A 25,489-nucleotide genomic window follows, 5' to 3' on the forward strand; every position below is an offset into this window, starting at 1 on the left:
TCCCCCATAATAATCACCTCATTGGGATTTGCTGCTTTGTCTATTTGTTTCAGGGTGCACAACATTTTTCTGTCTAAGGGCCACATTACCATACTGAACTAATCCCAAGGGCTGTAAAAAAACATTTAAAGGGGTAATTACATGAATACATCACCAGAACCACCATCAGTATATTAATACAGGGTTCTCCAACTCCAGTTCTCAAGGCCCACCAACAGGTCATGTTTTCAGGATTTCCTTCGTATTGCCCAGGTGATAATTGCATCACCTGTACAATACAAGGGAAATCCTGAAAACATGACTTGTTGGTGGGCCTTGAGGACTGGAGTTGGGGAACCCTGTATTAATACATTACCAGAAACAAGTTTTGAGTATTTGAGGAGGATTTGAAAAGTTTTTGCTCCAAAAAAAACACGCTTACATAAACTGAGTTTTGGGAGCAGAAACTCCCCAAATCCTCATTATAATCTCAAATCTCGAGGATTTTTAAGTTTTTTACATATCCATGAAGTACGTTATGGATTGCTACATGTGTACAAAATCAGAACCACCATTGGTAAGGTGACTGCGGCGCAAGAACCAACCGTCGGCACATGTATATAGCACCAAGCTTAGTACAGTGATCAATTGCAATTTCAGGTCAGCCCTATGTGCAATTATATCACATGAACCTATAATTCCCAGTGTGTCCTCATTAATGAGGAGATACTGGGAGTTGTGATCAGTCATCATCATCAGACTATGGGTCACACAGGAACCATAGTACTGATGAGACCTAGTCCATATCACAAATTAAGCATTTACACCTTATAGACAACATCTCTGATTGGAATTGTTCTAATTCTTTTCTTCTCTATTTTGTCCAGACGCCATGATGAGATTCCATGCCCAAAGTTCATCTCTGCCGATTTCCCTCTTCTCAGTCTTCAGCAGTACAATGCCCTTAAAAATAATAAATGTATCATTATACTGCCCTATAAACCAAAATATCTCCCATGCTGTGGTTCTGAATAAATAATTGCCCCTCACCATGCTTCCCTGCACAAAATCTCACCCAAAACGGCCCCTGTCCATAGCTCACCCACAATGCTTCTCCATAATGTCCCCATTGCTATTCGCTATGCCCCCTTTCATAATCCTTCAATTTCCCTATAATGTGCTCCATTATCCTTGCAGTAACCCCAGCCCTTCCCTTCCCCAACACCCCCTCTCTAAAATCAAAGCACATTTCATGTTTGTCTCCTCCTTACCTGCTTCGTCCTCACCCTGGCAATAGTGTGTTGAGTTCAGTAGCGTGCTGACATCCTCACACCACTGCATGTCAGGGCTGGCTCCCTCTGCTCTGCCCCAGTCTCAGCGCAACAGTCTTGTAGACGCAAATACCGTATTTTTCGCTTTATAAGACACTCCGGATTATAAGACGCACCCCAAATTTTGAGGAGAAAAATAGGAAAAAACGTTTTTTTAATAAAATGGTGGTGCTTCTTATAATCCAGGCGTCTTATTGCTTACCGCTCTGTCCCCTGGTACTGCCGCCCACTCTGTCCCCGGGGTGCTGCCACCACCGTGCTGGGTCCTCCGGGTGCTGCCGCCGCTGCGCTGGGTCCCTCGGGTGCTGCTGCCGCCACGCTGTGTCCCCCGGTGCCTGCTGCTGCCGCCGGTCTCTGTCCTGTGCTGTGTGTGGGGCTCTGCCGTTCCATCCATGCCTGTGCGGTGGCTTGCTTCCTGGAAAATGGCCTCCGCGCAAGCGCAGATGGAGATCTCGGCATTCAAATCTCGGGAGATGATATTTCAGCGCTGAAATCTCATCTCCCGAGATTTCAGTGCCGAGATCTCCATCTGCGCTTGCGTGGTGGCCATTTTCCAGGAAGCAAGGCACCGCACAGGCATGGATGGAACAGCAGAGCCCCCCACGCAGCATAGGAGAGAGCCTGGCGGCGGCAGGCATCGGGGGACCCAGCGTGGCGGCGGCAGCACCCAGAGGACCCAGCGCTGTGGCGGCAAGTAACGGACACCCGCAGCGGCAGCACAATAAAAGGTATGTTTGCATTGTAAGACGCACCCCTATTTTCCCCCAAAATTTGGGGGAAAAAAGTGCGTCTTACAAAGCGAAAAATATGGTACATTTGACTATGGAGAAGGGAGCGGCGTCTCCTGAACAGCTCTGCGGGACGTACGTCATTCAAATATGTATAGCACTCGTATGACAAAAACAGCCGAGTGCAGGAGGCCCAAGTCTTTTCCTAATGTTCATGTCTCCAAAACTGTTGTTTACACTTTACCAGGATTTCCATACATTGAGTCCAGTTGACTCTGGAGTGTGATGGAATAACTAAGCCCTTATGACCAGTAATGATTCTTCTTTTAAAAAAAAGATACACATTAGTGTGCATGAAGTCTACATGCAAGTCTTATTTGTTTGTCAGCTCAATTAAAATCCCCTTGTCAGTAGCCTAAATGCCTATTAATGCCCCATTTTCTGATCCTTATTTTTTGTGACTTGCCCTGGCATCCATCTGCATGTAGCATGCTTCGTGTTACAAGGGACATGAGGCATTTTCAGATATGACATTCCTTTTTACTACAGAAAACATTTTTTTTTCTTTATTTTGCCTCAGAAATACCGTAGACTACTGGCAGGCAAAGGGCTGCAGCTTGCGTTGGCTTTTCACAGACTGCTTTAAGTAGATTGCAGAGAGCGACGGGCACATTTACTGCAAGGTATCCAATTCCACATCTGTTACGTAGCATTTCATTGTGGAGTACAAACTCATTGAGAACATGTTGAAATGATAAACCGGGTTATAAACGATTTGCCTTCCTTATTTTGGTTAGACAAACTGACTTTATATTTGGTTTTTATTATACATCAGTTTAACTGTTTGAGTTGAGTTTTTACATTCTTCAGATTTTATATAACTGAAAAATGTGGTAATAAATACAAAGGTAATAAGTCATTAACATACTTTTATATATTGTCTTAATAAATATAGAAATAAACAATGACCTTTAAAACTCTTCTGCTTTCATGTACAGTTAGGGCCATATATATTTGGACAGAGACAACATTTTTCTAATTTTGGTTCTAGACATTACCACAATGAATTTTAAACAAAACAATTCAGATGCAGTTGACTTTCAGACTTTCAGCTTTCATTTGAGGGTATCCACATTAAAATTGGATGAAGGGTTTTGGAGTTTCAGCTCCATAACATGTGCCACCCTGTTTTTAAAGGGACTAAAAGTAATTGGACAGATTACATAATTGTAAATAAAATGTTCATTTCTAGTACTTGGTTGAAAACCCTTTGTTGGCAATGACTGCCTGATGTCTTGAACTCATGGACATCACCAGACGCTGTGTTTCCTCCTTTTTGATGCTCTGCCAGGCCTTCACTGCGGTGGTTTTCAGTTGCTGTTTGTTTGTGGGCCTTTCTGTCTGAAGTTTAGTCTTTGACAAGTGAAATGCATGCTCAATTGGGTTGAGATCAGGTGACTGACTTGGCCATTCAAGAATATTCCACTTCTTTGCTTTAATAAACTCCTGGGTTGCTTTGGCTTTATGTTTTGGGTCATTGTCCATTTGTAGTATGAAACGATGAGCAATCAGTTTGGCTGCATTTGGCTGGATCTGAGCACACAGTATGGCTCTGAATACCTCAGAATTCATTCGGCTGCTTCTGTCCTGTGTCACATCGTCAATAAACACTAGTGACCAAGTGCCATTGGCAGCCATGCATGCCCAAGCCAGCACACTGCCTCCGCCGTGTTTTACAGATGATGTGGTATGCTTTGGATCATGAGCTGTACCACGCCTTCGCCATACTTTTCTCTTTCCATCATTCTGGTAGAGGTTGGTCTTGGTTTCATCTGTCCAAAGAATGTTCTTCCAGAACTGTGCTGGCTTTTTTAGATGTTTTTTATCAAAGTCCAGTCTAGCCTTTTGATTCTTGATGCTTATGAGTGGCTTGCACCTTGCAGTAAACCCTCTGTATTTACTTTCATGCATTCTTCTCTTTATGGTAGATTTGGATATTGATACGCCTACCTCCTGGAGAGTGTTGGTCACTTGGTTGGTTGTTGTAAAGGGGTTTCTCTTCACCATGGAGATTATTCTGCGATCATCCACCACTGTTGTCTTCCGTGGGCGCCCAGGTCTTTTTGCATTGATGAGTTCACCAGTGCTTTCTTTCTCAGGATGTACCAAACTATAGATTTTGCCACTCCTAATGTTGTAGCAATTTCTCGGATGGGTTTTTTCTGTTTTTGCAGCTTAAGGATGGCTTGTTTCACCTGCATGGAGAGCTCCTTTGGCCGCATGTTTCCTTCACAGCAAAACCTTCCAAATGCAAGCACCACACCTCAAATCAACTCCAGGCCTTTTATCTGCTTAATTGAGAATGACATAACGAAGGGATTGCCTACACCTGTCCATGAAATAGCCTTGGAGTCAATTGTCCAATTACTTTTGGTCCCTTTAAAAACAGGGTATCACATGTTAAGGAGCTGAAACTCCTAAACCCTTCATTCAATTTTAATGTGGATACCCTCAAATGAAAGCTGAAAGTCTGAACTTCAACTGCATCTGAATTGTTTTGTTTAAAATTCATTGTGGTAATGTCTAGAACCAAAATTAGAAAAATGTTCTCTGTCCAAATATATATGGACCTAACTGTATATCTTATACATTGTTATCTCAAAAGTGACAAATTTCCAACCTCTATTAAACAACATTAAAGTAGAAAAGTAACTTATCTTCATGCATTTGTATAATATTCTGGTGAGTTGCAGATTTTAAGTGAATCATTTTAGCATTGTTATTTGCAGTCGGTCACCTTGCGATCTGATAACGCTGCAATATTTTTACGGAACTTCTGATTTGCACAAGGATATTAGGACTTTGAGGTATTTTGCGCCAGGATTCTTGTGTAAACACTTTAATCCGCTCTATAGTTCAACGGCATCTTTAAATATACACAGTGGGTATGAGATTTTATGGAATCACATATACTTTGCTTGAGTTGTGAAATGCAGCATTTACGCTAGCTGGTAACACGGCCTGCATCACAATTCACTGAAAGCTCCAGAGATGTCGAATTGTAACACACAGAGTATTTTGTTCTCAAATTTACACTGCTCTAGCTTTATCACAATAAATCCAGAAAACCCCCTTAACTCACAAAGTATTGCTCTAAAATAGTTCACTTTTTACCTAGAAAATGAAATCATCTTTAATTTCTTAGTTAACTGCAAAAATAGAAATGCAAAATGATTTCTGAGCATCTGAAAAGATGATAGACCTCATATTATAATCAGGTTTTCATATAATGTCTTTCTAAAATATGGTGCTTTTATTTTACAGGTAATCTAAAGGTGGGAGCCTGGTATCCAAATCTGCTGTTCCTGGTCTTTTCCGATTAAAAGTCTATGCATTGTATAAGCACCTTTTACTTCTATTGTATGTAAAAATGTCTTCGGCACAAAATCTACAGCACCCCCATACACATTAAATAAATAGCTGTCGGACAAACAGTGATTCGATCCATTGATCAGCCGGTAGCCATCTTGCCCATCTACGATAATGCTCAGCTGGTTTAGCGCTCCAGTGTTCTATATGATGGACTATGGATGTCTGGCAGTAGGTCTGACACGCCGGATCCTTATCTTTCCTGATGATCATCTGTCAGAGACCACCATACACGTTAGACTGTTGATCGAACACTTCTGTATTGGCGGATTCGGCCAACTTTAGTCTGTATATGAGGGGGGCCTTATGCCTTTTATTGCTGATTCATTACTAGCTATTTTCAAAACTCCCATTAATGTAAAAGGCAAGCTGTCTGCACATTAACTTTATCATTAAGACAGCAACATAGGGGGGCCCCGTACATGAGGTAGATGGACATCCTAAAAGGAGGACCTGAATCTATCAGATTTTTATGGCATACAATTCTGAAATGGGAACAACCATATGAAAGATTGGTAATATCAGGACATCCATTAGTTTCCAAATGTTGTTCCTATCTTCAAAAATGGGAAGAAGGTGGACCCAGGCAACTATAGGCCTGTGAGTCTGACTTCTATACCAGGAAAGATCTTTGAACAAATTATTAAACAACATGTATGTCAATACCTGGATAAGAATGAAGTGATTAAACAGAGTCAGTATGGGTTTGTAACTAATAAGTCATGTCAGACTAATTTAATTTCCTTCTATGATGGTATTACTGATTGGGTGGATCAAGGAAATGCTGTAGATATAGTATATCTTGACTTCAGCAAAGCATTTGACAAAGTCTCTCATACAATCCTTATTGAAAAAATGACTAAGTATGGAATGGACAAGGCAACTGTTAGGTGGATTCATAGCTGGCTTAGTGATCGGACCCAAAGAGTGGTCGTAAATGGCTGCACATCCAGTTGGAAGAATGTCTCAAGTGGGGTACCACAGGGCTCTGTCCTGGGCCCTGTATTGTTCAACATCTTTATCAACGATTTAGATGAAGGAATTGAGGGTAAACTGATTAAATTTGCTGATGACACAAAGCTAGGAGGGATAGCTAATACTAGAGAAGAGAGAGAGAGGATTCAAAAAGATTTAAATAAACTGGAGAAGTGGGCAGCAACTAACAGAATGGTTTTTAACAGGGAGAAATGCAAAGTACTACATCTCGGCAATAAAAATGAAAAAAGCATATATAGAATGGGAGGAATAGGGCTAAGTGACAGCACATGTGAAAAAGACTTGGGTATACTAATAGATCACAGACTGAATATGAGTCAACAGTGTGATGCAGCAGCAAAAAAGGCAAATGCAATTCTAGGATGTATTAACAGAAGCATACAGTCTAGATCACGTGAAGTCATTATTTCCCTCTACTCCTCTTTGGTCAGACCTCATCTGGAATATTGTGTCCAATTTTGGGCACCACATTTTAAAAAAGACATCAACAAACTGGAGCAAGTTCAGAAAAGAGCGACCAGAATGGTGACCGGTCTGCAAACCCTGTCTTATGAGGAAAGGTTGCAGGATTTGGGAATGTTTAGTTTGCAAAAGAGAAGACTGAGAGGAGACTTAATAGCTGTCTACAAATATCTAAAGGGCTGTCACATTGTAGAAGGATCAACTTTATTCTCATTTGCACAAGGAAAGACTAGAAGCAATGGGATGAAGCTGAATGGGAGGAGACACAGATTAGATATTAGAAAAAACTTTTTGACAGTTAGAGTGATCAATGAGTGGAACAGGCTGCCACGAGAAGTGGTGAGTTCTCCTTCAATGGAAGTCTTCAAACAGAGGCTGGACAGACATCTAACTGGGATGATTTAGCGAATCCTGCTTTGAGCAGGGGGTTGGACCAGATGGCCCAGGAGGTCCCTTCCAACTCTACGATTCTATGATTCTATGATTGTGCGAGTGGATTTATTATCACCCATTCAGTTGGCATAATGGCTATTTTTTTAAAAAAAATTTTAGCATTATGAGACTACCTGTGGATACCGTAATTGATAAAAAGGTGCTCACTGCTTTGTACCCATATTTCTGCATCATTCCATTGTGAGTCATTTGCTTCCTATATTACATATATAGGACTATTCAGTTTACTAACAGTACATACTTAAATTCCTTTATCTTTCCCATATCAGAAACATAATGATGGTTATGCATTTTTACCATCACATGGAAAGCAAGAAAATGATAGCAAATTCCTGCAGTTATTCATTAAAATCTACGAGTCTAGAAAAATATTAATTTCGAATGACGAAAGAAACATCAACACTCGCTATGAATTTAGTGAATTTTATTTGTAAAGGGTTATTCCTATCTTGAAAGTTGATGGCACATCTCTAGGATATACCAACACTGTGTATGACTAGTAGGCATCTGAACTCCGCGCTGCATCAGAGTTTTCCCTGCACAGAGCCATCCAGATATCTTCAAGATGGACCACTCTTGGATAACAAGGAGAGGGCAGCACCTGTTTGGTGTGCTCACACATTCCCCTTAAAAAGCTGAAGCCTATAGGGAATTATATACCAATAGAAGTACACCGTGTTTTCTCTTTTATAATACAGCCTGAAACTACTGAGATTGGTGATTTTTATAAAATTTAGTTTTGCACTGTAATAAAATGACCTTAAAAAGTGGATTTTAATAAGAAAGCAACATCAGATTAAATGGATTTTCTTAATTAAATGCATACAGTTGTATTTTCTTTTTAGCTTCAAAACTGTTTACTAATCTGACAAAATAATATTTGCAACGGTAACATTTACAAGTAAAGTTGTAACATAACTGAAGAAGAGTGTTGTCATTTGTGCTTCATAATGATCTGTGTGCTGCAATTCAATTTCCTCATTTAGGCCGGTGTCCCACTTACAACTGCAATGCGAGAAACTCTCGCCTCAATACCCGGCACTGTCGCCGTCATTTCAGACCAGAGCGTTCAGCTGCATAGAAATACATGTAGCTGCACACTCCGGTCCCGAGTGCCGGTGGAAGTGCCTGGTACTGAGGCGAGAGACTCGCATTGCAGTTGCAAGTGGGCCCCCTTATTTAGTGTCAGTGAGTGTTGCCAGAGTTTATAGGGGTAGTCCCATATCCAAGATCCTATCTCAATATGTAGTAGGTGTAAGAATATTAGCAAATACCTCCAATTAATAATTGAGCATAGTTCTGATTTGCTATGTCACTTAACTCATGTAGGGCATTGCAGTAGCTTAGGTATCCAGGGTTACAACTAGAGATGAGCGAATTTGTTCAGATTCGGTTCCGAATATGATCATGTTTTTGCAGTATTCGTTGAACACAGCCGAACGTCATTAGAGTCAATGGGAGTAAAAATTACCGAATATGTTTGGAACCGATCATAAGTCATACATTCGGCACGAATATTGCTCGAATGTGTCAAAATCAGATTCGGAGACAAAATCAAAACAAACTCTCTCATCTCTAGTTACGAACACTAAGAGCGTCTAACTACCACTATGAGTGGTCGTAACCATTTATACCTTTTGCTACTGCAATGCCCTACATGAGGTAATCGACATGGCGAACCTGAAGAACTAAACTTCTAATTGGAAGTAGTTGATAATATTACTAATTTCTTCCCAACCTTGGACGTACCCAGTACGTGATGGCGATTTTGCGCGCACAGCTTCTATGTGCGCACGATCGCCGCCGGGTAATATCACATCTGACACCCAGATCTTACTGCCAGGAGCGGCAGTTTAACCCTCTAAATGCTGCGATCGATATTTATCGCAGGATTTAGACAGCAGGCAGAGGGAGGACGCCCCCTCTGCCCTCCGATCGGCACCCCCACGGGAACCCGATTGTTGTCATGCTGATCCGATGTCATCATAACGACATACAGGTCACCAGGCTTTATCAAGCTCTTTAGACCATGCGCAGTGAGCACTGACAGCTATAAGCCATTGCAATGCTCCTGCCTTGCAGCGGTTTATAACAACGACCAGCCAGATTCATGAAAGTGAAAGTCCCATAGTGAGATGAAGTTAAAAAAAAAAAAAAAAAAAGCTGAAAAATTAATATTTTTTGCACCAATACATTGTGGATTTTTTTTTTACATAAAAATATAAAAACAGTATATGCTTGTGTATAAGCCGAGTTTTTGAGTACATTTTCTTTTCTGCTGAAAACTCCCCTCTCAGCTTATACACGAGTCAATTGTCCCAGAGGGCCAGCGGGGGATGGGGAGAGGCGGAGCAGCGTGTCACAGAGGCAGGAGCCGGCGGCTGTGGCTACAGCCTGTGCCGCTGCTAAAAAGAAATGAATATTCATTTATCTTATAGTGCGCGCTGTGACAGCTGCAGCCATCGGCTTCCAGAAGACATCATATTCATCCTCCAGCGTGCCCTGCATCTCATTGGTCTTGGCGCCCTCAAAGCACCTCGTTGGTGCCGGCTTCCGGCAGCAATTCCTGTGCTGAGCAGTCACGTGGCACTGCTCATTAAGGTAATGAATATGCATGCGTCTCCACTCCTATAGATGTAGAGTGCATGTTCATTACCTTAATGAGCAGTGCGATGTGATCGCTCGGCACAGGAAGAGCTGCTGGAAGCCAGAACGAGGTGCTGCGAGGGTGCGCTGGAGGGTGAGTAGGATGTTTTTGGGGTTTTTTTGTAATAGGAAGCATGTATACAAGGACGGGAGGGGGGAGCAACGCATACCAGGACAGGGCTGAGGGGACAATGCATACCCGGCTTATATTCGAGTCAATAAGCTTACCCAGCTTTCCATGGCAAAATTATGTGCCTCAGCTTATACTCGGGTCGGCTTATACTTGAGTATATATGGTATGTGCTTGGTATCGCCGCGTCCGGAACAACATTCCCCATAAAATGGCCACACTAGTTAACCCCTTCAGTGAACACCGTTTAAAAAAAAATAAAAAAATCAAGCAATAAACTATGCTTTATCATATTGCCGAACAAAAAGCTGAATAAACAGCGATCAAAAATACAAATAAATAAAAATAGTATAGCTGAAAATGTCATCTTGTTCCGCAAAAAATAAGCTGCAATACAGCTCAATCAGCTGAAAAATAGGTTATAGCTCTCATAATAGTGATGCAAAGATAAAGTTGCCTTTGCAATTATACCAAATGTGGAATGGCATTAAAAAAAAAAAAAATCCTACATTACTGGTTTTTGTTCATTCTGCCTCCCAAAAAACCATAATGGCAGCGATCAAAAAATGTCATGTGACCATAAATGGTACCAATAAAAACGTCAACTCGTCCCTCAAAAAAAACAAGCCCTCACATTACTCTGTTGGCCGAAATATGGAAAAAAAATAGCTTTCACAGCAGCCAAATATAAAAAAAGCTATAAATCTGGAATCGCTGTAATTGCACCGACCCGAAGAATAAAGTTGTCTAATTACTTATACTGCAGGAGGAATGGTGTAAAAAATATTTAAAACCAATTTTTCACCTGCTGTTGACTTGTTCATTCTGCCTTCCAAAGATCGCAGAAAGGTTTGGCTCACATTTATCCTAAGCGCTTGCATCTGGGTTTCCGTGTAAATCCCTGAAATACGTGATTTCACATGGAACCCCCAGTGTAAGATTCCCTATAATGAGACAGATGGAGGCACTGTGGACGCTGTCTGACCTGTGATCCGGCGGTGTCAGGTTTTTTTTAGGCGTGCATAAAAGCGAACAGCGTCCGCCACAGTTTTGTGCACTTTTGAAATGGACACCACTGAACAGAGGCCAGAGGGAGTCCAGAGTAACTCTGCGGACTCATTATAATGAATGTATCCCTTGGGGGTTTTCACGTCACTGAGATTTAGATGGAAACCCCAAAGTAAGTGCTCAGTGTAGAGCACAGGATAAATGTGATCCCAACTGTTGTATAAAATGTTCCCAAATCAAAGCTTTAAATCAGTCAACAAAAAAGCAAGCCCCCACTCAGGTCTGTCACCTGTCAATGGAGATTTAGAGAGCTTCCACGTCACTGATTGTACAAAGGCTTTAGAAAGCTAAATGGTTCCTCGCCCCACAAAATAAATTCAGCAAATTCTGCGCTCCCAAATTGAAATGACCCCCTCCCTTCTGAGCACCACGGTATGCCTAAACCACATTTAGTGTTGACATGTTTGGTATTTCTGCAGCGGTGACAGCGATGCAATGATTTATGGGTGCATGTCTCCAGAAGCACAAGCTGGGTATAATGTACTGGGGACTACACTGGCAGTTTGCAATTTACTCTGCAACATCCACTGCTGCTTGTTGTTTTTGGATCACACCCTTGGACTCAAAATTGTCTCTACACCTGTAGATAAATTCTCAAAGGGGTATAATTTCCAAATTGGGCCACTTAAGGGGGAAGGGGGGAATCTGCTCTTCTATCACTTGGGGGGACCCTGTATGGTATATGGATTCCTCAAAGTAATCTAGGAAAATATGTGCTCCTTTTGGCAAATAATGCTCCCTCCCAGGTCTCGCCGTATGACTAAGCAGTACTGTACAGCCATATATGGGGTATTTCCACATTCAACAGAAATTGTGAGACACATTTTGGTGCCATTTTTACACATTTCTCCTTGTAAAAATGTAAAATCTTGGGCTAAACAATATTTGTGGTTAAAAATGTAGTTATTTTTTCTTCACCGCCCAATGGTATAAAATTCTGTGACTCACCTTGTGATGTCACTATGATCACTGCATGCCTAGATGAATTCATTGAGAGGTGTAGTTTGTAAAATGGGGTCACTTATGGGGGGGTTCTGCTGTTCTGGCATCTCAGGGGCTCTCCCAGTGGGTCATGGCACACGAAAACCATAACCATAAATATTTCACTACAATATGGCATGCCATCCCTTCTGAGCTTTGCACTGTGCCTTTAAAAGTATTTCCCAATTTACATGTAGGGTATTGTCGCACTCAGAAGAAATTTTTACAACAAACTGAGGTCCATTTTTTCCTATAAGCCCTTGTAAAAATTAAAAACTTGGGGCTAAAACAGTGGTAAAAATGGCATTATTCTTTCTTCACTGCCCAATGGTATAAAATGTGAGGCACATGTGGTGTCAATATGATCACTGCACCTCTAGCTTGTCATTGGGGGGGGGTGTAGTTTGTAAAATAAGGTCACATTTATGGGTCTTCTGTTGTTCCGGCACCTCAGTAAATGTGACATGGCACCCTCAAACCATTCCAGCAAAGTCTGAACTCCAATATGGTGCTACTTCCCGTCTTATCTTTGCACTGTGCCTCAAAAGTAATTTTTGACCACACATGGAGTATCGGTGAAATTGCACAACAAATTTTGGGGTCCATTTTGTCCTGCTATTGTGACAATGAAAAAAATTAGTGCTAAGACATTTTTGTGGGAAAAATATATATTTTTTCATTCACAGATCAACATAAAATGATTGTATGGTGCAATTTCGCCTGTTACCCTTGTGAAAATAAAAAAAAGTGGCTAAAATAACATTTTTGTAGGAAAAATGTGATTTATTTTCACAGCTCAAGATTATAAACTTCTGTTAAGCACCTGGGGGGTTCAAGGTGCACACTATGCATCTAGATACATTCCTTAAGAAGCGTAGTCTCGAAAATGGTGTCACTTGTGGGGGTTTCCATTTTCTACAAATGCGACATGGCATCCGCTAATTATTCCAGCAAATTTTACATTAAAGTCAAATGACACTCCTTCCCTTCTGAGTCTTGCCATGTGCCAAAACAGTGGGTTTTCCCCACATATGGGGAATTTGCATGTTCAGGAGAAATTGCACAACAAATTCTGTGGTCCTTTTTTTCGTGTTACCATTTCGAAAATAAAAAAAAATGGGTCTAAAGTAAAATGTTTGTGAAAAAAAAGTTAAATGTTCATTTTATTTCTTCCACATTCCAAAAATTCCTGTGAAGCACCTGAAGGGTTAACATACTTCTTAAATGTGGTTTTCAGCACCTTTTTGGGGTGCAGTTTTTAGAATGGTGTCACTTTGGGGTATTTTCTGTCATATAGACTCCTTAAAGTCACTTCAAAAGTAATGTGGTACTTAAAAAAATTGTGTTGCAAATTTTGTTTGAAAACGAGAAATCGTTGGTTAACTTTTAACCCGTATAACTTTCTAACAAAAAAAATTGTGATGATGTAAAAGTAGACATGTCGGAAATGTTATGTATTAACTATTTTGTGCGATATAACTCTGATTTAAAGGGCATAACATTTTCAAAATCTTCAACAAATTTCAGATTTTTTTTTTTCACAAATAAATACAATCATATTGAACAAATTTTACCGCTATCATGAAGTACAATATGTCACGAAAAATTTCTCAGAATCTGTTGAAGCAATCCAGTGTTATTACCTCAAATTGACACTGGTCAGAATTGTAAAAATTGGCCTGGTCGTCAAGGTGAAGACAGTCTGGGGAGGGTGAAGGGGTTAATACTACACCTACTATGTATTAGGCTAGGCTCCAGGGCCGGACTGGGACTAAAATTCAGCCCTGGCATTTGAAGTTACACAGGCCCACTAGTCACATGGTGACTATATAATATCTTTGTACACTTGTAGTTTACAAGAAGTGAGAGGAGATTAACACGACTATATAACATGTAGTCACAGCTGTGCCCAGTATTTCAGCTCAGTCCTATTTATTGCTTTTAGGTACAGTACTCCTCCCAAAGCTCTGTCCCCTTTTGTATGCTTGATTACAGAATTCCTGGCAGAACTGCTCTCTATTGGGCAACCAGACCCCCTGGTCATAGCCGCCCCTATCATACCTCCCAACTTTTGAAGAAGGGAAAGATGGACAAAGACTGCGGCGCGCTGCTGCAAATTTTTGGCCACGCCCAGCCACACCCATTTCACAACTAGTCACACCCATGTCCACACCTAATCGCACCCATTTAGCACTGCTGATCACACTGACTGGTACTGAGGGCACAGTGGCTGGCATTATGGGCACACTGACTGGCACTAAGGAAGAGAAAAAACAGAGAGAGAGAAAAAAGAAAACAGCGAGAAAGAAAGGGGAAAGAACAGAGAGAGAAAGAAGAAAAGAAAGAAAGAACAGAGAGAAAGAGAGGGAAGAAAGAACAGAGAGAGAAAAAGAACAGAGAGAGAAAGAAAGAACAGAGAGAGAAAGAAAATGAGGGAAAGACAGAACAGAGAATGAAAGAACAGAGAAAGAAAGAAAAAGAGAGAAAGAAATAAAGAAAGATTCTACAAAGATACTATAGCAGCCCGGCTCCCATTGTAGTGCCCACCTGAGCAGGACCTATCATGATCCGCTCACATGGCCGACATCCCCGATTCCAAGGCGATCCTGCTTTCTGCGCTGTCGGAGGAGGACACGGTGATGGATCTGAAGCATTCCTGGTTCCGTCACAATCTCCTCAAGAAATTATCTCATTTCCGGTCAGCTTCCAGCACATCACTTCAGGTGGAACGTCATGTGTTTGTTTTAAAATGCTCCTCGGGGCTCCGCCGTGTACTCCTGTGTCCGTGGGAAAAGCCCGCTTTGTACACACTTGGCTCCGCTCCGTACATCCCGTACACATATGGCTCCACTCCATACACACACGGCTCCACTCCGTCCACCTCGTACACGCGCGGCTCCTCTCCGTACACCTCGTACACGCGCGGCTCCGCTCCGTACACCTCGTACACGCGCGGTTCTGCTCCGTACACCTCGTACACGCGCGGCTCCGCTCCGTACACCTCGTACACGCGCGGCTCCGCTCCGTACACCTCGTACACGCGCGGCTCCGCTCCGTACACCTCGTACACACTGCTCTGCTACATCCACACTGTAAATCCTGACCCCACACATACTTACCTCAACCAGCACCATGACAACAGCAAAGCAGAGTCTTGCAGACGGTAGAGGCAAGGCTGAGCGCACAGGACCTGTGATGAGGTCACAGGAGGGGCGGAGTCAGGGGTGACATGATCGGGGGTCTGGACAAAGGCTCCTGATCATGTGACCCCCTGACTCCTCCCCTCCTGTGTCCTCATCACAGGTCCTGCGAACAGAGCGAGCAGGCAAGCGAGTGCGACGCTGTGAGTGGCTGCGGGGGGGAGGGGGTCTCATGCTAAGGCGAGGATGGGGTGCATGGGGGGTCGTGGCGGCTTATCTCCCTGCAGTGCGGGAGGGACTTGAAACTATCACCGCCGTGCCCGCAGAGGGCCAGCGGCAGGAGCAACAGTGGCCGCAGCAGCTGGCAAGCGGCCAGATGATTGGGCGCTGCCGCCCACGTGACAGCGGCCCAGCGGGAAAATGCCCGGTTGGTTATATTGCCAATCCGGGCCTGCTAGGTTCTTAGAGATTGGAATACTTTACGTTCCATTGATGTAGTGGAAGAAAAAAAAGTGCCAAATGAACTGTACATGTTTGAGTCAGAACTAAACTAAGCTCTCTATCGTTTTTTATCAATTTATGCCAAATAATTCATTATTGGGATCTTTATGCTATAAAATACATACAAAGTAATATGAAAGAAGAAAATAAAGAGAATCTGACAGTCTATCCGCTCTACAGAAACTTCTCCTTACACCACAAAACTCAAACTGAATAAATCTTGTTCCTATCTGTAAAGCACACAAATATAATAAATTAAACACACATACAATTCAGCAGTATTATGGCATGGAGCAGCTATGCATTTTATTTTACTTCTTTTGAATCTGGCAGTTAGGTATTCTTTTAATTCTAGAGGTCACACATCCAGGGGCTTTATTTCTTCACTAGTGCTGTTTAACAGTTAATTTTATAATAAGTCCAATAAAAAAGGTGGAAATCGCTACTATTGCCTGGAAGGCTCGACACATGATTAACTTCTTTGATACTGGCTTTTCTAGAGTCTCCAGTGGCTCGGTTTCTGTGCTGTAGGAGTCCATGGAAGCGTAATTTTTCAATTCCATATTGTCTGTCACAAAAAAGGGAGGTAATGTGTTATGTTCATTAAGTTATCATTTAAGCTCTGCTTCAGTCTGGTAAGTTGTTAAAGAGAGTGTGGAAAGTTGTATAAAGGACTGAGCTAGGTGCATCTTTCTACTCCTGAATTAGCATCACTTGGCACCTGACATCCAAACCTGGCTATGTTTTGCCAAAACCTGCATCAAGTATGCCAAAAGCGTGTGGGAAAACATGTTCTGAGTTGATGAGACCAAGGTTGAACTTTTTGGCCATAATTCCAAAAGGTATGTTTGGCGCAAAGCCAACATTTTGCATCATCAAAAGAAACACTTCTTGGTATGATTTTTTATTTTTTTTTCCTCTAATATAACAAAAAAACTGCCATTTTTAACAGGGATCTGTAGACTTTTTAGATCCACTGTATGTGTGTGTATATATATATATATATATATATATATATATATATATATATATATATATATAAAAATGAATGTGTGTGTATCACCAACCAATAACGAAGCATCTTTCATTTCACCAGAGCTGTTCAAAAGAAGCTGAGCTGTGATTGGTTGCTATGACCAACAGTTTTCCCACTTGACAACACCTCAGCAGACACTGACATGGTGGGAGAAATATAGCATCCCTGGGCACATAAGCTCCCAGCCATTGTCTGCCCCCTGAAAGGAGCAGAGAGCACATGACAAATGAATCCCCCCCTCCCGTGCCCATATACGCATCACTCATCCTCCATCCCGTAGGCACATCTCTCTTAAAGGGATCATTGGTATGGAAGTCAGAGCAAGGGATCCCCAGTATGGAGGTTAGTACCGTTCTACTCAGTGCTGTGGTTCTGACCCCAGGGTCTCTTAAAGGGATCATTGGTATGGAATTTAGGGCAAATCCACTCTGTGCTTTGGTACTGACCCCAGGCCCTTCTTAAAGGGATCCCCGGTATGGAAGTCAGGGCAATTGCCTTCAAATGCTCTGGTACTGACAAGATGATGTGGGATATTATAGTGAATGTGGCTATGCGGAATGGGTGGGGCTCTACACTCGGCTTTATATATATATATATATATATATATATATATATATATATATATATATATATATATAATCATTAGAATTTGTTATAACTAACCGTAGTTAGTTACTATGCCCGGGCAGCGCCGGGCTCTTCAGCTAGTATATACCGATATACACACACCCTGAATAAAATTATAAACACAATACTTCTTTTGCTCCCATTGTTCATGAGCTGAACTAAAAGATCTAAGACTTTTTCTATCTACACAAAAGACACTTTTCTTTCAAATATTGTTCACAAATTAGTCTAAATCTGCATTAGTGAGCACTTCTCCTTTGTTGAGATAATCCATCCACCTCAGAGGGGTGGCATATGAAGATGTTGATTAGACATGATTATTGCACAGTTGTGCCTTAGGCTAGCCACAATAAAAAGCCATTCTAAAATGTGAAATTTTACAGTATTGGCGGGGTCCAAAAACCAGTCAGTATCAGGTGTGACCACCATTTGCCTCACGCACTGCAACACATCTCCTTCGCCTAGAGTTGATCAGGTTGTTCATTGTGGCCTGCGGCAGACCATATGGGAGGCAGACTTCAATTAATATGCAAAGAAGAAAGTGGCCTTTAATTAGCCCATGTGGCAATGCTTCCGTTCACAGAACCTGTCTGGAGGCCTTCATGAACCTTTCTCAATGTACATATTCCGTAATTATACAAGGGAAGCTGTGACCTATGTACCTATTTCATTTACATTGGGCAGATGTACACACAGATTAATTACCGTATGTAATTTACATTTCTTAGATAGTATAGTGGTCTTGTACAGAAATGGTATGGTACATACCTGGGGTATCAATGTGACTTTCTAAAAATGGAACTGGATCCTTTTTCAAACCTACACGCTCTTTGGCCTGAAATAAAACATATTTCAATATTCTAAGTGAGATATGATTTTTCGGTATAGGGAATTTTGTTAATTTTACATTGAGGCAATGGGCTGATGCACAGTCTAATATATATCCATATACCATAGAATGCAATGTATTCACACAGAAATGGAAAGAAAAAACACTCCATATGAAATTGGAGGAAAGTGAAGATACAATGAAGGCACCATGCACTTCCATGGGTGTCTAGTTTTGTAGAAGATTCAGGTAAAATATAGTTGTGTGCATGAGACCTTAGCACAAAACTGTATAGTCAGTTTTCAGTCTTTGACCTGACAATGTAACTTTTCCTAATAAGACATGTTCTAAGCAATGCTTAATTTACTAGCAGATTATTCTTATAAAAGCTTTGCCAGATTTCAGGAAAAGTAAATCTGCCATTGTGATCTGGAAATGTATGAATTGCTTTTGGCACAGGATTCAGATACCGATGAAAGTGAGAAGCCGGGCAGTGGTGGCCATGTGTTGTGGGACACCACTTTTTCTAGGCTAGTCTACCATAAAAGAAAATGCCTCAACCAAAAGCATTCTAATTGCTCAATTTCCCCAATCTACTGTGTACGCACTAAAAATGATCTTCAAAAAACTTGATCACTCTGATTTTTTTCTGGGGCACATCTAATTTCCATATAGCACCAATTGTGAAAAAGCAAATGTCTTTCATGGCTTACCGACATCCATTGTACATGTATAATGCAAGTCAGGAGTGGGTGCATGGAGCAAGTTTAATGGTGAGCTCACCCACATACCCGGCAGATAATGGCTGTGACACACAGTCATGACGTGCCACCAGCTGTGTGCCCACGATGAGTTTATGGAGATTTTTAGACACTGTATTTTTGCAGCATTGTCCTCATCAGGTACCGTGCGATAGGCGTCCGCTGCCCGGCCTGTCAGCTTGCTGGCCAGAATCTGAACCCGTTCCTCCGGCTTCACTTGATGAAGGGCACACTGCTGCTCAAAGTCCTGCAGAAAGCCATCAATGTCTTCCTCTGCCTCCCCCAACTGTCGGAAGGCATTATACTGGATCTTTTTGTGGCTTACTGTTGAAGGTACCTGGTCGAAGGCCAGAGCTCCCCCTGCTCGCTGACTCTCCTCTCTCCGCTCTGCCATCTCCATCTTGGCCAGCTCTGCCATCTCCATCTTGGCTAGTTCTATCCTGGTCCGCTCGGCCATCTTTTCCTTCAGATCAGTACGCACATCAGCCATCACCTCTCGTATGATCTCTACCGCAGGGTTTGGGCCATAGAATGCCAATCTGTTCTTTACCTCCCTCTGGAATTCGGTCTCCTCCACGTTCACATTGGGGGGTGCTGCACTGTCGTGTTCCATGATGGCTGCTATCAAATCCGCCGTTGTTTTGTTGCTGGTGATCAACCCTCGGGCTTCCACCAGATCTTTTAATGTAGTCCTCTTTAACTTCTGGTAGTTGTTTTCCATTCATTCCTTTCCTCCTGCAGAAGGGGTATCATATCCCGCCACTGCCACCAGTGTAACGGCGTCTACCAAGCAGGGGTACCTCTTTCAGTACCAACCCGTGTTTTCGGAGGTCCACTCTGCGTTGGCTGTAGTCTGAATGAATGACGCTGGCTGGAATTCCGTGGTTACATGGGCGCATATAAGAGATCACTGCTTCTCCATGTATTTCCAGTCTGACAACACTTTACTCACAGGACACAGAATATATCACACAGATACAGAGGGCTGGCCAATAGAAAAGCGGCAGGCCAGACAAACATTACAAAAGCCGCAGGTGGCCGGAGCCTGCCGATGTTTACTGTGGGAATTACAAAGGTGGGGGGAGGGCGGACAAAAGGAGAATATCGTGTACCCTCTGCCCAGGGGCGCAGCCTGTGAACTGATGCATTAGGGACATGCACCTCACATGGAACCTATTATACATACATATAACTGCATGCTCTTGTTCTTCTGGCTTCCAGGCCCGTTTATGTTCCAGACGGGGAAATTTCACCAGGAACCTAGATGCATCTACCTTCTTCGATCTCCCAGACTCCTTGCCTTGTTGGGCAACAAAGACCCTACATCCACATCCCTGTCCCTTCACAACAGCCTTTTTAGGAATTTTGGATTTTTCTGCCATAGTTGCAGATGTTCAGATGCAGATATTGGGGAACAAGGAGCAGTTAGTGCTTTGTGGAAGGTAGCCCTACAGCCTAGTACTGCTTTGTGTTTTACATACAGCACCACAGCAGCAGAAATAAATTGCCCTGAGGTTTAAGGTGAGATTACACACCCCAGGAACCACACAAGACAGCGGTGCTGCCACTAAAAAATTGCCCTGAGGTCAGCAGCGTACCGTCAATAGTAGCAGACCACGCAGCTGCTATGGGGCCCGGATGGGTGAGGGGGCCCGCGAAGGCCACTGCGGTTTGGCAGCTGTGCTAACACAGTACTATCTCCTTTAATTAAATGTAAGCGCCGGCCGCTGTATACCCCCTGGCCCCTTGAAGCTCCCCTTTCCTTGTTTCCTGGTCAGCAGTTGGCTGAAGTCTCTGGCTTGATTTGCATAAGAACGCCACGCCTCCTGGCAGCCAGAGAGCAGCACACGTGCATTGCAGGAAGCAGAAAACAGAAAACATTCACGAGCCTCTCTCACTCAGGTAGAGGGTCGGGACACACACACAAGACGGTGAACCCGGCTGGGGGTGGATTTTTTTTGTTAAATGTGTCCCCTCACTGTGCTGGCAGTCTGGCACTTTACATTTAGAATGGCTCTGGCTGCACTTTGCACCTTAGGGAGGGGGCCCTGGCTGCACGCACTGTGGAGGGGGCCCTGCATGCACTGCAGGTGTGTGTGTGTGTATATATATATACACACACACACACACACACACACCACTGAGCCACCAATGATTTATTCTGCCTTGCTAAATGTCTGTGTTATATATATTGACAATCAATCAGCTACTTGTTGGCCAATAGCTGATAGCCCATTTTGGCATTTCTTATGCTCACAGGATGATCACTATAGATTGTTTTGTGTGCATAACTGGTCAACAGCATTTTTGGTGCCAAAGATATTTCATTGAATTTAGGGTAACTTTGGGGTGCTGATTCTGAATATGTCATCAGTTTTGCCAGATTGGCTCAAGTTTTTGAGATTTTTCGTAAAATGTGTAAAAAAAAAGACGTAATTTGCTACACGCGCATTAATTTTATTGATATTGTCATGAATACAATAAATTTAACAAAGTAAATGTTGATTTTAGTTTATTTTAACTAGTTTTAGAAAGTAATCTTCAAAAATGAACAAGACATGAAAGATAGGAGACATTTAATCGCTGGAAAAGCGCTTTTTATATGATTTTCTTCTATGTGAGCTATTGGGGCAGTCACGCTGTAGATTCCAGCAGTAATCAGCCATCATATGTCTGTCCCATCTGCCTTGGTACCTTTCCTCCATCACCATAATATCCTGATGAAATCTCTCCCCTTGTTCTTCGCTAAAATCTCCAAGGTTTTCTGGAAATCTGTCCAAGTGACTGTGAAGATAATGCAATTTAATGCTCATGTGTACACCCAGATTTCTAAATCTCAATAGCATGTTTTGTACCAGTTCTTCATAATTGTCTGCCTTTTGATTTCCCAAGAAGTTCTTCACTACCAACACAAAACTACACCATGCAGCAGCTTCAATGTCATTCATTTCCTTAGGAAAATTTGAATCTTTAATGAGTTTCCGAATTTGAGGACCATCAAAGATTCCTGCCTTCAGTTTTTCGCTACTAAGACCAGGGAAAGATCTGCAGATGTACATGAAGCAATTACCATCTTTGTCTAATGCCTTGACGAACTGCTTCATTAATCCTAACTTTATGTGAAGTGGTGGTAGAATGATTTTTTCCCTGTCCACCAAAGGTTCGTTCACTATGTTTGATGCTCCTACTGTCAAGGTGTCCCTTGGAGGCCAATTCAGTTTCTCCCAGTGCTGATGTTTTGCTCTACTATCCCACATGCAGATGAAGCAAGGATACTTTGTGTATCCACTTTGCTGTCCAAGTAAAAAGTTGACCATTTTTAAATCAACACATATCAGCCACGAATGTTCATGGTAGCACAGTTTCTCCAAGACCATTTTGACATTTTGGTATTGTTCTGCAAGTTTAGTTGAGTGAGCTACTGGAAGAGATGCACACTGATTGCCATTGTTCAACAAAACACATTTCAAACTCCTTTTAGAACTATCTATGAAAAGCCTCCAGTCTACAGGACGATATACTTGTAAACCCATTTGCAGCATCAGGCCAGGAATATCCTTACAATATACAAGTAGGTCATCTTCACAGAAAAATGGAAGAAGTGCTTCTTCTCTGGTCCTGTAAGATGTAATTTTAGTTCCAGGCGTCAGACAATTTTTTTCACTTAGCCTTGAAGCTAAAAGTTCGGATGCACTTTTTGAGAGGTTGAGGTCTCTTATTAGATCGTTGAGCTCTCCTTGGGTAAATTGCGTAGGTGTTCTGAAACTTCCTTCATATTCTAGTTCACTTCCAGAACTAATGCTTAGCTCCATACCCTGCATTTCATCATCATCAGGTGGGGGAAGGTCAGGTAACATGGTAAACACAGGTACAGGCACATCTTCACAATGAGGGACAGGCCTTCTTGCAGATTCCATGTTAGGATACTCCCATTTTCGTTTCTTATGCTTATTGAATCCTTGTACTTGCACTGCACAGAAATAACAGTCATCATGATGATTTTTTTGCTCTCTCCACACCATTGGAACACCAAATTTGAAGCTTGTTCTTTGTCCTTTGCTCCATTTTCGTAATAATTCGATACATGCTTTGCACACTATGTGTGGTGCCCAAAACTTGTCTTGGTCCCCAAGCATAACCCCAAAATAGGCAAAATACACTTTTTTAACGAAGTCTGTTATGTTTCTTCTATGTTTTGGCAGTGTATATTCACCACAAATGTAACAGAATGAGTCTGGATCGTTAAGACAACTTCTTCTTGATGAGTTCATGCTTTTCACTGGAAAACAGACAACAACATAAAGTTAGTGCAAAAATCAAGCTATGAACAAACTTTTAGAACACTAATTAACACAAAACTATATTGAGAACTGCTCAGTTCAAGTACTAATCCAAAGAAATTAATGAGATGATGCGTCGCATTTACCAACAAGTGCTATAAATAAGATACCAAAAATCTCAAAAACTTGAGCCAATCTGGCAAAACTGATAGCATATTCAGAATCAGCACCCCAAATTCATTAAAATATTTTGGACACCAGAAAAAAAATTTTTTTTTGTTGACCTGTGTTATTATTGTTCTCAGCAGCACATACTGGTTACAAAGAAGGATGTGTTACTGAGTGGGATTATTTTTAAGCCAGATTGAAAATCATTTTAGTCAATAATTGTTTTGTTCATTGTTTGGGAGATCGGCTGTCTGTTTACACACTGATTATTGGGCAATAAGCAGTTCTAGGAATCCTGCAGTGTAAATCCAGCTCTCTACAAAAAGTGACCCTATGTATTTCAGGATGGTTGCAGGCAGTCACACCGCTCAGGGATCATCCCAAGTTACATTGATTTTTTCTTTTCTGTTTTTTGGGTTTTTTTTTTGGGGGGGGGGCCCTTTCAGACTTTTGCTATGGGGTCCCATGATTTCTATGTACGCCCCTGCCTGAGGTGTAAGTCAAGAATACGCAGCCCAGACACCACACAAGACAGCGGTGCTGGCTGCGTGTCAGTTGTGCAGTACCGTGCGTGCGTCCTATTCGCTGTGAACACAGCACCGCAACGGCACAAAAAACCTGCCCTGCAGGGGTAAATGTGACCTAAAAAAAGCTGGGAAAACGGTCACTACTCAGTCCCACCCTGACCTTATACTTTCAGCTCTGAAAAGAGCTTTTGGGTTTCACAGAGGATTTCACAACTCTACCTAGCAGCTGCTCACATTCTCCCTACACTAGCTGTGTTCTGCATGCAATGTGCAGAAAATGGCGGCGGCAGGGCTTAGTGCCAGGCTATGATGACTCATAGGACGCTGGGCGGCCAGCCAATCACAGTAATGTCGCCCACAACCAAGAAGGGTGCGGCATTACTGTGATTGGCAACTGCTGGGCGGGAGAACCGAATTGCGAGGCGAGTAGTGAAATACTCACTATTTTCCCGAGTACCGCATTACTCGCCGAGTAACGAATACCCACGAATATGCTCGCTCATCCCTACTGTCAATGACCTGCGATATAAGAGACTAGCATCCCCATACAGATGACAGTCCAACAGCTGTCGGCTGTACACTAGAGCTGACAACTTGCTGCATCAGCCACGATCAGTGTTGGCATCGTCCATATCTGTTTCACCCCTTAGATGCTGCTGTCAATAGTGACTACATCATATACAACAGAGTGTGACTGCTCCCTCTTTATCCCCATCGGCAACCTGAGATCATGATTGTGTGGTCCTGATGTTTGCCATCGTAATTCACGAGCAAATAGCGGCCTTAGAGTCTGCCGGATACACTGACCTGTTCAGACATTAGTAACATTTAGGTGGTGAAAATCAACTTTTTCATTCCTATCATGCCACTTTGTATTAATTCCTGAGAATCACCTGAAGGGTTAATAAACTACCTGACTGCAGTTTTCAGTATGTCAGGGGGTGCTGTTTTTAAAATGGTGTCACTTTTGGGGGGTTTCCAATATATTGGACCCCCAAAGTCACTTCAAACCTGTATAGGTGCCTAAAAAAATAAAATTTTGTAATTTTCCATGAAAAAAAATGAAAAATTGCTGCTTCATTTTTAAACCTACTAAAATGCTAACAAAATAACATAAAATTTTACAAATGGTGCTGATGTAAAGCCAACATGTGGGAAATATTATTTATTAATGTTTTGCTATGATATGACTATCTGAATTAAGTGGATAATCGTTCAAAGTTTGTAAAGTACAAATTTTTTAACATTTTTGTCAAATTTCTTATATTTTTTTTTATATATAAACACAAAATATATCAACCTAAACTTACCATCATCAAAAAGTATAATTTGTCACAAAAAAACATTCTCATATTCACTGGAATTTGTTGAAACGTTCCAGAGTTAATACCACATGAAGTGACACTGGTCAGAGTTT

General features: G+C 42.0%; 2 protein-coding genes across 3 annotated transcripts in view; one reads left to right on the plus strand and one right to left on the minus strand.

The window, feature by feature from the left end:
- The window catches only part of ALDH3A2 (aldehyde dehydrogenase 3 family member A2), a 96,344-nt gene extending 88,143 nt beyond the window's left edge, over positions 1 to 8,201 (plus strand). Inside the window, exons 11-12 of one of the 2 annotated variants that reach the window (XM_073573496.1) lie at positions 2,619 to 2,721; positions 5,363 to 8,201. In XM_073573496.1, coding sequence (XP_073429597.1) covers positions 2,619 to 2,684 — 66 coding nt within the window. In that variant the 3' untranslated portion in view covers positions 2,685 to 2,721; positions 5,363 to 8,201. The remainder of the gene's footprint in view (positions 1 to 2,618; positions 2,722 to 5,362) is intronic. The other variant, XM_073573506.1, reaches the window with a different exon arrangement.
- Positions 8,202 to 16,123: 7,922 nt separating this feature from the next.
- The window catches only part of LOC141087742 (multidrug and toxin extrusion protein 1-like), a 127,186-nt gene continuing 117,820 nt past the window's right edge, over positions 16,124 to 25,489 (minus strand). Inside the window, exons 16-17 of the mRNA XM_073573518.1 lie at positions 18,276 to 18,342; positions 16,124 to 16,412 (exon numbers count right to left, since the gene is read on the minus strand). Coding sequence (XP_073429619.1) covers positions 16,231 to 16,412; positions 18,276 to 18,342 — 249 coding nt within the window. The 3' untranslated portion in view covers positions 16,124 to 16,230. The remainder of the gene's footprint in view (positions 16,413 to 18,275; positions 18,343 to 25,489) is intronic.

Source organism: Dendrobates tinctorius, unplaced genomic scaffold (assembly GCF_039654945.1).
Source record: "Dendrobates tinctorius isolate UK_male_01 unplaced genomic scaffold, ASM3965494v1 ptg000007l, whole genome shotgun sequence".
In the NCBI taxonomy this organism is placed as follows: Eukaryota; Metazoa; Chordata; class Amphibia; order Anura; family Dendrobatidae; genus Dendrobates; species Dendrobates tinctorius.